The 15,166-nt window shown below is 40.5% G+C and overlaps 1 protein-coding gene across 4 annotated transcripts in view; it reads left to right on the top strand.

Annotated features, from left to right (window-relative positions):
• The window catches only part of MND1 (meiotic nuclear divisions 1), a 31,160-nt gene extending 16,252 nt beyond the window's left edge, over positions 1 to 14,908 (top strand). For 3 of the 4 annotated variants that reach the window (XM_052690274.1, XM_052690271.1, XM_052690272.1), the window contains 3 exons: positions 373 to 487; positions 13,876 to 13,920; positions 14,647 to 14,908. In XM_052690274.1, coding sequence (XP_052546234.1) covers positions 373 to 487; positions 13,876 to 13,920; positions 14,647 to 14,753 — 267 coding nt within the window. In that variant the 3' untranslated portion in view covers positions 14,754 to 14,908. Of the gene's footprint in view, positions 1 to 372; positions 488 to 1,315; positions 4,975 to 13,875; positions 13,921 to 14,646 lie in introns of those variants that run through there. The other variant, XM_052690273.1, reaches the window with a different exon arrangement.
• Positions 14,909 to 15,166: the final 258 nt, after the last annotated feature.

Genomic DNA, 15,166 nt, shown 5'->3' with positions numbered 1-15,166 from the left:
CAGATATGGAAATGTAGATGGCAGCTTTTTCTGTAGTACTGTCTTTAATCACAAGATTAGTGCTTCTGCTTGTCCTTTAACTGTTAAGCACAAGAGCAAAGTGAGTGGTTGTAAAACTGCTCCGAGTTCAAAGGCTGTAGGAAATTGTTCTTTTGATCTTCATTTTGATCTTTATTTTCTTCCTTCCAATTTGTATTCAATATCACTGAGAGTTTTGTATGTGCATAAAATGCTGAACTAGTTAATTGATGGAAAGCAGTAGTGAAAACAGCTTTTAAGTTTTTTTTTTTTTTTTTTTTAAACACGTTCTATGCTATGTTATTGTATTGTTTTTATTCTTAATGTGTATCCCAACATACTTTGACTCCTCAGGCAGAACGTGCAGCTCTGGTGAAGGAACTTGCCGCCCTCCGGCAGGAAAAAGAACAGCTAAGGGCAGAAATAGAAAAATACAGGGAATGTGATCCAGACGTTGTTGAAGAAATGCGTAAGTTGTATTCTGGTTTAAAGTGAACTTAGGAGAAGTCTGCACTTTTTAGCTTAAAATCTGGTGTGCAGAGATTTGCCTGTGTGTAGCTGCAATTTTTTTAAAGCTGTAAGCATTGCAATGCAGGTACTCTAACCATTTGTTTTCATGTTCTGTCATATTACATAAGGTGAGAGCTTCTTTAATTGGTATTTAGTCTGCCAACAGCTGGGCAGTTAACAAACAAAACTAACACTGAAACATTCTGGCACATTAGAAGTAATATTAGGACCATTTTTTCTATAACAACGCTAATTCTTTAACTGGGATCCTATCATGCAGGAAGAGCATTCACTGGCTTTCATTTGCTTTTAGTCCCATACTGGCTCAATAAAGTATCACTCTACTTCCTTTGTTTTGTCCATTTAACACATAACGTTTCATTAGATATGTTTAATTTTTATTTAGTCAGTGGTGTAATAACTTACGTATTGATGTTTATACTGACTGAAATGCTGGCTTTTGGTTGAAGTTTTTACTTCAAATGAAATACAGGGAATAATGAGGAACTTTTATTACTTAATGCAGAATCGAGCACTGAAGTGTACTTAATATTCCGATCCTTAACATGAAAAATGAAAAGCATGCATGAAATTTCTTTGAATTTTCTCTGCTTCAGATGTAATGTTTTATTTATTAGGCTTTAGATTGTTACCCAAACACTATTGCATATTCAATTGCTGTAATGCCGAAATGCCATTGCAGAGTGATGAGAAACAGGCACAGACCTTTTTCTGGGAACGTTTTTGACCAAATCTGAATCTTTCTCTTTCCTTATTCTTCCAGCAGAGTCTGCATCTTTAGAAATGTGCTGTGAGAAGGCCAGGAACATAAACACAATTGGCAGCACACCCCAGAATTGGACAGATATTCTTTCTTTAGTGAGACCATGACTTTTTTTGTCAGTTACATTATCTTTCCCTAAGGATGTAATGGTATGCAGGGGAATATGCAAACTTGAGATTTACTATGCTGTAAATCCTCTGCTGTGTGCTCTCCTAAGGACAAATAACAGGCACACTCGAGCTGCAAAAATGAATACATTTAGGCAGAAATTGACAACAGAGGGATTTGTAGTGACAGGTATTTAAAGTGCTGAGATAGTCTTGTAGTGAAGCACTGCACTGGAGCAGTTGAGGAGCCTCTCTTTTAAAGGAGTTGCTGTGAGCATGTTTCTAAGTACTAGGCACAGAGAGATAAATTACAGCTCGAATGGTAGGACATCCTCTAATAGATGGAAACACATGAACTGATATCTAGAAAAGAGAGAAATAATTGTAATCATTAATTGCTCCAGGCATGGCCTGCCCTTCTTTAAAGCATGTGGAAGTTCCATGTGAGCTTCTGCAAAAGAGGTGAGCATTTAAGGGAACTGGTGACAGGTGCCTTGTTGGGCTACCTGGAGGCTTCCCAAGGGATTGTGCAGCAGTGCTCTGAAAATAATTTGTTGCTGACCTTCAGTTAAAAAGTTGCTTTGATGCTTTGTTGTATGTTTCAACAGTTACTGTTGCACTGCCTAAAGTTGCTGGCAGCATAAAAATAATTAAACGGAAATATCACTTTGAGGGAGTTAATATCCTTGTCAAAACTGAATGGAATTTCATGATATATGGAAAAACAAAACAAAACTGGGAGAGAGGTGAGGTTGGGGAAGAGACTTCTCTTGCTCTGGATTGTGGGGAAGTACAAAGGCAAAAAAAAAAAAAAAAAAAAGATGCAGGAAATTGTAGCTTTTAGTGTAAGAAGATATAAAGAATCTCATTCAGTGGAAGATATTCATCTAGACATAAGCGCTAGTGCTGTTGTTTCTCAGAATAACCTTATAAACCAAGTTGTTTCCTCAGATTTTTAAATCCTTTCCACACTGCATGAGTGATACGTGATTTTCCACGAAATATACAATTTCAGTAACTTAATCCTTGTGAGTATTTTCAGTTGGATTAACATGGGGATTACCAAATCTAAATTAATTTATTTTCGTTTTGAGTCAGTCAGTTTTGAGAAATCAGAGATGGCAGTTCTGTTACATAAAAGTACTTTTAAAAGCTGGATTTGTGGTTCTTTTGTTGTCATTTTCTGCACTTGAGTTTTCCCTTTCCTTCCATAAATAATTTCAACCCATAAGGGAAGCTCTCTGATGTTCAATATAAAATTTCATACTATTAATTGTCTGTCCCGTATTTTTGTATGCCTTGATTTTATTGTGATGCCTTAGAGGTGTGTGTCGGATTGCCTTCTGATTTTATCAGCACACAGATTTTGTGATGTGCCTCGTTACTCTTTCCCTCAAAAAAAGCGTTGCAGAAACAAACCTAGTGATATTTGTTAGATTTACATCCTACATTGATAAGCCTCATTAAAAGACACATGCACACATATTGATTCCAGTGTCAAAATGAAATTTGGAAGGTTCATAGTAAATATCTGAAGAAAATGAAAATTGAACATCTGTTTTGTTCCCTGTGTCTTCAGATAGGAAAGTCATGCTTGACCATGTAACTAAATGTATTAGAATGCATATTCAGAAAGGGCAAACAAGTACTAAATACTGACTCTGTTTTCTGCTGACTTTGCTGCTTGTCCTTTTTATACTAGTAACAAATGTTCTGCCTTAATTTTCTTGGCTTTCGTATTAGAGTATGTATTTGAACACAGAGCTTCAGCATTTGTATTTAAATAATTAACTACAGTAAATGACAGCAGAAACATGATTGGCCACTAGAGGAAGCTACATAATGACCTGGTTTTGTGGATATATTTGGATAGTTACATTTTATTGATAGCACGTTGTGAAAATATGCCTACATTTGCAAAATGTAAGTTTTTTTAACAGCCACAGTAGTTCAGTCCTGCAAGCTTGTTTGCCTCTTGGAAATGCTGTTTCAGCCAACTAAGCATGATTTAGCATTGAGTTACAGATCTTTCCACGGTATTACAGTCGCTGGTAGTAAAAACAGACCTTCTCTAATTTTACACTTCTTTGTTGAGCTTGTAATTCTGCTTCAGTTGGTGCAGGACTGAGCCCTGGTTTCTCAGCTTAAATGCAGATTTTTGAAGCTGGAGGGTATTCTCATGGGGAAACGGGTGTTGTGGAAAATAGAGTCCCTGTTTCTCCCAATGAAAGACTGCATAACATAACATGTATGTATGTCTGCAGGACAGGACACACGTAATGCTGGTACATTCCCTAAAACTTATGGCAGAGAAGAGAACCAGAGAAAACACAAAGCTTTCAGAATTTTTTTATTCGTCCAGATTTTTATAAGACTGACAATGAAAAGCTCTGCATAAAGCTCTTCAAGTTTAACCTGTGCAAGTTTCATTCTTTCTGCCACAAAAAAGAGGTTAAGGAGCTAAAACAAAATCTGGTATTTTATAGTGAGGCATATAAATCTTGTTTTCAGTTGCTGTGCAGTTTAAAACCAGAAACAGCTAAATACTTCTAGAATTTAAAACTTGTTCTTTAATGAAAGGAACATTAATTTACGCTCTCTCAAAACACAACCAGGTCTAAAGTTAGTTATTTTTTTCTTAGTTGTTCTTCTTAGTTATATAATTCGTTATTTTTTTCTTCGTAGCTGTACCTCGGTTTATTTGTGCATTTGGACAGGATGTGATCTTAGAAATGTTATATACTGACTGCAGTTCATGTGCTTGGTGGGATGTGAGTGCTATTATTTATGGGGTTGGCTTTTTGAAGAAATTCTGGGAAAATACCTGGAGTTCAATGAATACCATAAAAACATAATGATCTATGAGGTGTGTCATCATAGAATGGCCTGGGTTGAATGAAACCACAGTGCTCATCCAGTCCCAACCCCCTGCTATATGCAGGGTCGCCAACCAGCAGCCCAGGCTGCCCAGAGCCACATCCAGCCTGGACTTGAATGCCTGCAGGGATGGGGCATCCACAGCCTCCTTGGGCAACCTGTGCCAGTGCCTCACCACCCTCTGGGGGAAAAACTTCCTCCTCATATCCAACCTAAACCTCCTCTGTCTCAGTTTAAAACCGTTCTCCCTTGTCCTATCACTATCCACCCTCACAAACAGCCATTCCCCCTCCTGTTTATACGCTCCCTTGAAGCACTGGAAGGCCACAGTGAGGTCTCCCCGCAGCCTTCTCTTCTCCAAGCTCAACAAGCCCAGTTCCCTCAGCCTTTCCTCACACAGAGCTGCTCCAGCCCTCTGCTCATCTCAGTGCCTCCTCTGGCCCCGCTCCCAGAGCTCCACGTCCTTCCTGTGCTGGGGGCCCCAGGCCTGGACGCAGCGCTGCAGATGGGGCCTCACAAGAGCCGAGCAGAGGGGGACGATCACCTCCCTCTCCTGCTGGCCGCCCCTTTTTCATGCAGCCCACAACACAGCTGGCCTTCCGGGCTGCAGGCGCACACTGCTGCCTCATGGCCAGCTTCTCGTCCACCAGGACCCCAAGTCCTTCTGCGCAGGGCTGCTCTCAAGATCTGCCCCCAGTCTGTATCAATACCTGGGATTGCCCCGACCCAAGGCAGCACCCTGCACTTGACCTCGTTGAACCTCATTAGGTTCACATGGCCACTTCTCCATCCTGCCCAGGTCCCTCTGGATGCTTCCCTTCCCTCCGATGCATCGACTGCACTGCTCAGCTTGGGGCCACCTGCAAACTTGCTGAGGCTGCACTCGATGCCATCATCTGTCATTGATGAAGATGCTGAAGAGCACCGGTCCCAAGACCGACCCCTGAGGGACACCGCTTGTGACCGGCCTCCACCTGACACAGAACCATTGATCACAGCCCTTTGGCCGCGTCCAGCCAACCAGTTCTTAATCCATCAAGCAGCCCATCCTTCAAATCCACACCTCTCCAATTTAGAGAGAAGGATGTGCTGAGAGTCCACGGCAAAGGCTTTGCAGACGTCCAGGTAAATGACAACCACTGCCCTTCCCCCATCCACTGATGCCTCGCTCCATCATAGAAGGCCACCAGATTGGTCAGGCACGATCTGCCCTTGGTGAAGCCATGCTGGCTGTCATGAATCACCTCTTTATCTCATCTGTGCCTTAACATAGCTTCTAGGAGGATCTGCTCCATGATCTTCCCAGGCACAGAGATGAGGCTCACCAGCCTGTAGTTCCCCAGATCATTCTTTCTACCTTTCTCAAAAATGGGAGTAATGTTTCCCTTTTTCAAGTCACTGGGGACTTTACCAGACAGCCATGGTTTTTCAAATATGATGGAGAGCAGCTCTGCAACCGCACCAGCCATCTCTCTCAGAACCCGAGGATGGATCATCCGGCCCCGTGCACTTACACACATTCAATTTCATGAGGAGGACTTGGACTGTTACAGTGGGACAGAATCCACTCCCCACACCCTCACCTAGAGGCTCAGGGTCCTGGCAGACACAGGAAGCCTGACCACCCATGAAGACTGAGGCAAAGCACTCATTGAGCATCTCAGCTTTTTCTATGTCTGAGGAAGCCAGCTCCCCATTACCTTTCATCAGAGGGTCAACACTCTCCTTCATCTGTCTCCTCCTGCCTATGTACCTGTAGAACCCCTTCTTGTTATCTTTCACATCTCTCGCCAAGTTCAGCTGCATCTGTGCCTTGGCTTTCCTAATCCTATCTCTAGACACACAGACAACAGCCCTGTATTCCTTCCAGGCTACACAACTCTGTTTCCACTTCCTGTACATTGCCCTCAGTTTAGGCTGCAAGTCCCTGCACAGCCACGTTTGTCACCAGCTTCCTCTGCTCGACTTCTTCTGCTGGGGGATGGAGAGCAGTTGTGCTCTCAGAAGGGTGCTTGTAAAGAGCTGCCAGTTCTGTTCTGTACACACACCCTTAAGGACAGTTTCAGGGGATCCCACTCAACACTTCCTTGAGAAGCCAGAATTTTGCTCTCCTGAATTCTGGTTAACGAACTCTTCTGAGGAATTATATAGAGAATTTACATGCAGAATGAGAAAATAGATATGGGTTGTAACAGTTCATCTTAATATCCTGAGGCTGAATGATGAAAAGGTAATCTTTTATTCACATGCTGGATTTTGTGGGGTGAGTGGTTTAGGGTGCTTGGTATGTTTGAGGTGAGCAAAGCTGGAAGTGACATGTGGGGCTTTTGATACAATCTGGGAAGCTGAAGTTTAGGAGGGTCATTTGACTTTCAGCAAAGGCTCTGATTTTCCCTCCATGTTTCATAGCGTACCTCTGGAAACACTAAGTTTAGCCTAAAGTTTGGATTCCAGCTAAGTTTACTCTGCAGTGAAAAAGAAACTGTCCTAGTTGTATAGGCACATGCATATTTATGCCTTTATACCTTAAGCACGTTCTAGCAAGATTCTGTTCTTTCAGAGCTTGAATTTATGCTGACTTGCTTTAAAACGAAGCTGTAGTTTAGTTGGTTAATCCAAAAAAAAAAAAAAATAATAAAAAAAATTCAACCAAACAAAAAAAAAACCAAAACACCACCAACCAACCCCCCAAAAAACACAAAACAAATTTTTAAAAAAATCATTTGTGTTTTGTCAGTGGAGTTTTACTTAGAGATTCAAGAAAAAAAAGCAGTTGGAAGATTGGATGTTTAGCTAGCATGTGCAACATCCTGCTTAAATAAACTGGCTGCTCTGGCAAGTTCCCAATTCTAGAAATTAAATTTGAAAGCTCATAAGATTTAGTTTTGTTCTGTTTTTCTTTTCTTTTTAATAATGTAATTGCAAGGAAAAAAGTATGCTGGATGAGGAGCAGACAGGTGAAATATGTGAGAATTATTTTAATGTCTAAGCTAGTAAATCTTTTATGGTGAAAGTCATTGAGCCACTTAGGAATGGGAGACACTTGATAAAATTTGTGTTGTGGAAAATGGCTGCTTCTGACTACATTTATGTTCTTCCTTAATTTAGAAATGAATTGCCAGCAATCCATTTGGCCCTGTTTTAAAGCCATGAAGACAACTTCTAATGGAAGTGATCTATAGATCACTTTTATTGAAGTTGAAAAGGCTTTTGTGGGCTGATTATTTTGCTCATCTTTTGCGGTGTTGGGTGTACTTGGTTTTTTTATATGTGGTACTGTTCATTTAGACTTTTTGGATAAACTTACGGTGTTATTGAAATGAATTTTTTAAAGTATTGATTTATACATTTTCAAGGCTTTCACATGGCAGAATGAGGTCAGGAAAGATATTATGGGTTTTTAATCTGTTGTCTTCCTTATGAAATTGAAGGTCTGTCAAATGGAGTCTTCCTTGGCCTTGCTGAAAGAAAAAAAGAAAACGCGATGCCAGTCTTCCATGTGTTATTGTGTGGTAGGGTGTGTTTTCATTGTAGGACTGTATATCACCAATGAATATTGTTCGTGTAGATACCTCATTCAGTGGTATTTAACTGAAGATATCTTGCAAGCTGTGTGGTATCATTGCAAAAGTGATACTGGTGCTGTATTTGAGAGCATTTCTTTTGTTTCTCTCCTCACTTGAGCATCTTGCGAGCTGTTTTACTGGAAAGAATGGCATATTTGAGCGAAAAAAAACTGGAAAAGAAAACAATTTAGAAATATATACAGGAACACAGGTTTTATCCTTGCCGATGTAAAAGACCTTTGTAGAATGGGACAAGTATTTCCTTTGTGTTTTGACTCTGTTTTGCCCTATGCTGTTGTAAGAAAAGAAGAACACAGTCTAGAAGAAACTGCAGTAGCATGAATCCTAGGCTACTTTGTAATCTAGATTGCTTGTGGAGGTGAAACTCTCTGACACTAAAGCCTTTCAAACAGGCTACAGATGAACACCTTGGGAATGGCAAGGTAAGCCTGGACATGTTTTCAGTCTTGTGCATAGGGTACAGACCTCTTGAGATACCTTACAGGCATTTCTCTGCAGCGCAAGAGCAAAAAGCTTATTGCTCTGTGATGGACCTTTATGAGAAACACAGTTCAGCAGCGCAGCTGAAGTCGTACTGGTAAAGTGGGGGGTGAGGGGTTGTCCACTAAGAGAAAAGGGGGGGAAAAAAAAAGGAAAAAAAAAAGAAGTGTTGGGAGGGAGCCCTGAGTAGAAGGCTGGTGTGCTTGGCTTGTTGTGTGTAAGAGCATTGCTTCCCTCTTTTCTCTTTGCCGGCTAAGAATAGATGTATTTTGGTTACACAACTATGAGTTCAGTATGGGCTTTCAGGTAACATACAGAGAAGATAAACAGTCTTTTTCTGTGGGTATATGAATGCAGTAAACTTGAGTACAAGAGCATCTTAAGCATCTTATTTTGCATAGATGAATCTTTTGATAGTGATTTTGACAAATTCTGTTGGATGTTTTTCAAAGAGACACTCTGTACATCCTGATAGTTTGACAGTGTGACCTTTTCATATGGAACAGTGGGAGCTTTTGCTGATGAGATGACACTTTTTTCAAACAAAAATATTGCAGACCCTTTAAAAGATCTCAGAGATATGGAGCAGCTTATTGGTGGCTTTTATATGCACTGCTGTGTTTCAGCACATATTAATACTATTGGACACATATGCTTAGCTTCATTTTCCAACATATAAAATGAATGTTTTTTCCATCCTGACTTACCGTGTTGTGTTCCAGGTTTTCCAAAATAGTTGTAGGTAGCTGTCATAATAACAAGCACTTTTTTTTCCCTATAGCTCTGAAATATCTTTAACAACATGTCAGTATAGTTCTGCTGAGTGTGTGATGTTGTCTACATGAGAAATAGTGTATTTGCATTGACTTGAATTCAGTTGTTATGTATTCTGAAGCGTTGTGACTTGTTGATTAATATCATGGATACAAGTGTTATGTGGCATGCTGGTGTATGGGAGAAGAATAATGATTCTTCCTGACTAGTCCTGGAAATGTTTACACATAAAAATATTGCTTATAATAATATATAAAGTTCTCTTGAAAACTCCAGAGTAGAAACTAGAAGGGAGAAGAAGGCAGCAGTTCTTTCTTTGTTTCAAGACTACAAGTGACTGTGGGCTACCTCAGGCTCTTGAGATTTTTCAATATAGCTGTTGGTACCTTTACAGCCTGATTCTTGAATATTATTCAATGACTGCTTCCATTGCATTCCTTTACATGCATGACTTAAAAAAACAAAAACAAAAAGCTTTTAGAAATAACCTGGGGGTAAGTTTGGCAAATGCTTGTGAAGTTCTTATGGTTATTGCCGCATTAGTGTAACAGTCATGGAAATATCAGAGATGTGTAGAAGGAGTAACCCATCCTCCTGGAGCACGCATATTGCATTGATGAGGCATGTAGTGGTTTTCTGACCGTGGAAATTTGTGAGATTTTAAAGGAACCTCAAGCAGCCATTCCACTCTGGAACACACGTAGGAACGTTAACTTCCAACATCACATTCAGGAGAAAAGCTGTAAATCTGTGTGAAGGAGCAGAAGAGAGGAAAGAGGCAGCTGCGATTCTGCATAATTCTGAGAGTGGCTTGGGGCTTCCAGAGTTGAATCAGAAGCAGCACAACTTGACCATGCTGACTCTTAGCCAATGCATGCCACCAGCTCAGATCTGACAAAGGCATCCTGTGCTGCCAGATGTCACTCCTGGCCAGGAGCTGTCTGTTTGCCCTGGATGGTTTTTTGCTTGCTATTCCACACACTCTTGTCAGGTTGGCTTCTTTGGTCTGCTCCTTCATCCATTCCTGTCTGGATGTCACTTGCCTGCATTAAAGACCATGAAGAGCATGTTTCTTCACTTTCTCTTTAGGTATTCAGCACTTCTGGGTCTACCTTTCCATAACTGGTTTTGTTTGTCCCTGTGTTAAGAAGGCTGCTTAGGAAAATGGTTCAGTTCCCAAAATCTAGGCTTCCTGAGTTCCCTGCAGCTCTGCTAGATACCTGGGTTTGAGGGAGGAAGAGATTCCTAGGAGGAGTGCTCAAAATGTTTTGACCCTTACCCTTTCAGTCTTTATGACTTATTTCCAGGTGTGTTTTGCTGATGTAGCAGTCTAGTGCTGCACGAGTCATAGAATCATTTAAATTAAAAACCATGCTGGCCGTGCTGCTCCTGGGCCTTGCGCTTCTGTATGTGATGTAGTTACTTTCATTTGGCTCAGGAGAGAATGTACACTTCCATTTACTGCTTAGAAAATGCCAAGAACTGGTCAGCCTAGGACACAAGAGTGCAGCTCAGCCAAGTGAATGACGTGTATTCTGCAAGGAAGTGTATTGATGTATTGTCACATGAATGGAAGTAAATATCTACTTCACCCTTCTGTGTGGGAGGCTGATGGGTGTATGATCCTGTGCAGAACAGGCAGTCATAAGCAGCATAGCGTTGAATTACATCAGTACTTTGGGTAGGTGGGTGGGGGATTTCTATTCTACTCCTCTTTGTGCACTCACACATACTCATGACACAACTATTGAAAGTCCCAACAAGCAACTACAAAAGATTTTAGTAATGTGGTCCAAGTGCAGATTCCTTCATACCTCTTGGTTCTTGTGATGAAGTGGGGGACCTCTGGAAGATGCTGGCCATAATGCAGGTATGCAGCTGATATCTTCAGGTGATGCATGTCCAGCTGTGTTGTGTTACATGCAGCCAGCAGATGAGATTCTGCAGTGGAACTATAGGCAAGAATTGAGCCAGACCCCAGGGCATTTTCTCCTTGCCTTCAGATAGGTAAATTCTCAGTCCGTAGGCATTGGGAATTTTATTTTCTGAAGATGGATAATGTGTTTCCAGACCCTAAATAAATAAAATAAATAAAAAACAAACAAAAAAAAAAGATGGAAAAATATGTGAAGATTTTACCATAAGTGAAGAAATTAGTGGTTATGCAGACTGCAGTTCTATCCTGCAGTAACAGCAGTGACAGTCCTGCTTGACGACAAGAGGTAGTGCAAGCTGTCTTGTGTGCATCACCTTGGTCAGGCTGGACATGAGGAGCACATAGGTGGCTTGCAGCTTGCCAGAAATAGCTGCTGTTGGTGTTGATATCGTACGCCTGATGGCTTAAGCAACTTCGCACATGGCAGGATAAACCCACACCTGTACCCTGTGGTACGTCACATGCCTGCCAGAGTAAAATGGGAAACTGAAAGCTATAAAACCTTGCCCCAGCCTCTTGTGAATGCATTTCCTGGAGATGTCACGTGCCGGAGATGCTACAAATGGCTCTTGTTTCCCCAGCCCTGAGCCTTCTGTCAGCAGAGTAATGGGGGGATATGTGCTTCCAGAGGCCTGGAACAGCCCTTCCTTTGACACTGGCATCTGGCCACATTGTTTGAATGTTACCTTCCCTGTCCTGCAGTTCTGCCTCTACTTACTGTCTTTCCACACTTTGAACGTGGCATTTCTCTGCCATTCTATGATTAATCCCAAGTGGTGCATGGAAAGAATGGTGTAGTTAAAATCTTTCACTGTTTTGTTTCAGTACTTAGATTCTCGGCTCTTTCTTGGTGTTTTTTTGTTGGTTTTTTTTTCCCTGTTATTTTAGTAATTGAAGGTGCTGCCCACTGTGGGTTTTCCCCATACAGCTTCCTCCCCTTGCTACCGTGCTACCATTTCTAGCCACAGCTCTGTTATCAACAGCCACTGTCATTCTAGCCACTCAATGGAGTGAGTCCAACCTGCATCTGTTGGCTACCTCTGCTTTCTCTTTAATAGATGTAGAGGTCGCATTTCTAAACCTCATGATTGCACATGTACATTTTAACGTGTTAAGCAATGTCTGAAGGCTGATGAAGCACCTTGCTGCCCCCATATATGTACAGTGGGTGTGCTTTAAGCATGAGACCAGTGCTGCTACAAGCTGCAGGAGCTGAGAGCTGCTGCATGGTGCAAAAGTGCCTGCTCAGCTGCTTGGCTGCTTACAGAAAGCAGGTGCTGTGGAGGCAGTCTGCTCACCCTGCTCACCCTGACCATCAGGGTGCTGTTACTTTGCAGCCCCAAACCTTTTAGAGTTGTAACTTTGTTACTTGAAGTCAGATGCAATTTTACAATCAGACTTTTAAAAAGTGCTGAGTGCAGTACCATTGCTTTCATGCAATGCAAGGTCTTGACAAACAAAGGCCCTTATTCTGCAAACTTGATCTGTGTAGTGTTAGGTGAAGTACTGTTCATAATGCCCTTGGCTGTCAGTGTGTTGTCAGTGCTGCCATCTATGGAACTAAAATAGTGGAGTTAGCAACAAGAAGTGAGCAAAGGAAATATGGAATATCTCTGTCAAGCGAGGAATAGTTTGCATTTCTAATGCATGCAAATGTGTAAAAATTCCCTCTTCCTACCCACTCCCTTTTTTTGCCAGTCTTTTTAACTTCATTTGTAATATGTGGTTGGATATCAGGACAAACTTCTTTACAGAAAGGGCTGTTAAGCACTGGAATGGGCTCCCCAGAGAGGTGGTTGAGTCACCATCCCTGGATGTGTTTAACAACCATTTGGATGTGGTGCTCAGGGACAGGATTTAGCAGAGGGCTGTTAGAGTGAGGTTGGACTCAATGATTTTTAAAGACTTTTCCAACCTGAGAATTTCTATAATTCTATGCCCAAGCTTTCTGATTGTAGACCATCTCTAGAAACTGCACTGTTTTTGAAACTATATTCTACCAGAATTTAACTATTACTCATATCACTAACCAAAGCATACTGAAGGGTAGAATAAAGAGTGATTATCTTTCTAAGTGCTAGCAGATAATTTTGCAAGATAATTTAACTTTGACTGAAGTATAAGCCTTGTAACAATGGATATCTGATCATATATTCATTTCTGCAGTGCCTCTGTATACAAATCTGATGCTGACCATTCCAATGAATATTATCATGCGAGTACTAACAAGACTGACTGGGAATAACTAAGTTATGTGTAGGTGTGAGAACCATAATGATTCTGATGAATTCCCACGTTACAAACCAACCTGTTTGATTTCATTCACTGCTTATTTTCGTGGGAGCAAGAGGATTTATTTTCTTGATACTGTTTTGCCTCATGGAAGCTGTGTAAATTTACTACAAATAGCTTTTATTATTATGTATTTAAACTGGGAGAGGTGGTAACTGAGAGAAGCCCAGTATAATGAGCAGGAGCATTGTCTTTATGTAATCAAAGGGATTCTCAAAGCTCAGGGGACTTTCCAAAGCTATGTGATATGTTTGTGCAGACTCCAGTGGCTGACTGTTCCTCTTATCATTTTCTTGATTTGTATAGTCATACATACTGATGTAATGCACAGTTTACATACAGGGAGCATTACGAAGTATTTTCAGTCTCATTTTCCTCTAGTATCTTCAGGCTATGTATGTACAATTCAATCTTCACGCAAACCAAACCAAACATCTCCATGTCTTGAAACTGCTGCTATTATTTGACTCTGACTTATGTTTTTATTTTTATTTTTTCCCTCTCTTTCAGGCCAAACAAGCAAAGTAGCCAAGGAGGCAGCCAACAGATGGACTGGTCTGTATGCACTTATTTTGCTTAGGGCAGCTTCACACGAGCAATTTGAGTAAAAGACCTAGTTATTGCTAGGAAGTTTTAAGACATGATGTAGGATAGACCTCACTTACAAAAAACATCCAGAAATTTATTTTGTGTGCACTCATGATTCAAAAAAGAAATGTATTTTCTCAGTTTAACTAATAACTGTGGTTAATGGATCTATTCTTTGCACACCTTGTTAAAATCTGCAACTCTTTTTTTTTTTTTGGTTGAATTAAAATCTCTTAAAATAAGGAATGGCAGTGGCTATTTTGACATTGTCATAATTCCTGGTATTCAGAAAATTTAATTCTTCTCTGAATTTTCATTTGTTTCTGAAGAGTAGAATGCTTTGTGAAGCATTATCTCTGCCCTCATATAATGGATGCTAATACAATGTAGGTATTTCTTAACCTTATTCATCAACTTGGACATGCAGGAAATGTGCTGCACAGTTTTGAAGAAGCCTATTGCAGTGACATATGTGTGGAAGTTTAACTTAATTTCCTGTTGTTGCTCAGCTTGACTCTGTGGCTTTACGTTTCCATTTTGCATAGCAAGCAATATGTCCTTAATTTTTTTTCTCTAATTATTTAGAACATTATTTGTAGTATTTTATTTAGAATTCATCTACCATTGTATTTGAGTCTACAAGCCATACTTTGCTAAACATTTAAAACGGAATGTTTTGCATTCTGTTTACAGATAACATCTTTGCAATAAAGTCCTGGGCCAAGCGTAAATTTGGATTTGAAGAGAGCAGAATTGACAAAAGTTTTGGAATTCCAGAAGATTTTGATTACATTGATTAGTTGTTCAGCAGTTGATGTCTGCTGCAGTTGTACAATGTTTGTCACTTAATTGCCAGCTGAGCAATATTCACGTCTGATTTGTGTGTCTTCACCAAATGACCACCCTGTAATTTACAGTTTTTGTTAAAGTTAATAAAATTTGAGAAATGTTCACATTTCAGTCTTTCCCTCCCACTATTTGGGCAATAAATTATTTCATTACTTGTGTGAGACAGACTAAGAATAAACAGAGCTTATAGGGACTAATTATCACAGAGTCCTGAAACTTCATTCTTCTGTCACTTAACTGGGAGTGTTACTAAGACCTAGAAGCTCTAGGGATTTATGTTTAAACAGATTGAAATTGAGTGGGAATAACACAGGGAAATGTGGAGTCGAGTGGATTTTTTCCCTCATCTAGATAACAAAATATA

Source organism: Tympanuchus pallidicinctus, unplaced genomic scaffold (assembly GCF_026119805.1).
Source record: "Tympanuchus pallidicinctus isolate F22 unplaced genomic scaffold, pur_lepc_1.0 scaffold26, whole genome shotgun sequence".
Lineage (NCBI taxonomy): Eukaryota > Metazoa > Chordata > Aves > Galliformes > Phasianidae > Tympanuchus > Tympanuchus pallidicinctus.
This window is presented reverse-complemented; position numbering and strand designations above follow the sequence as displayed.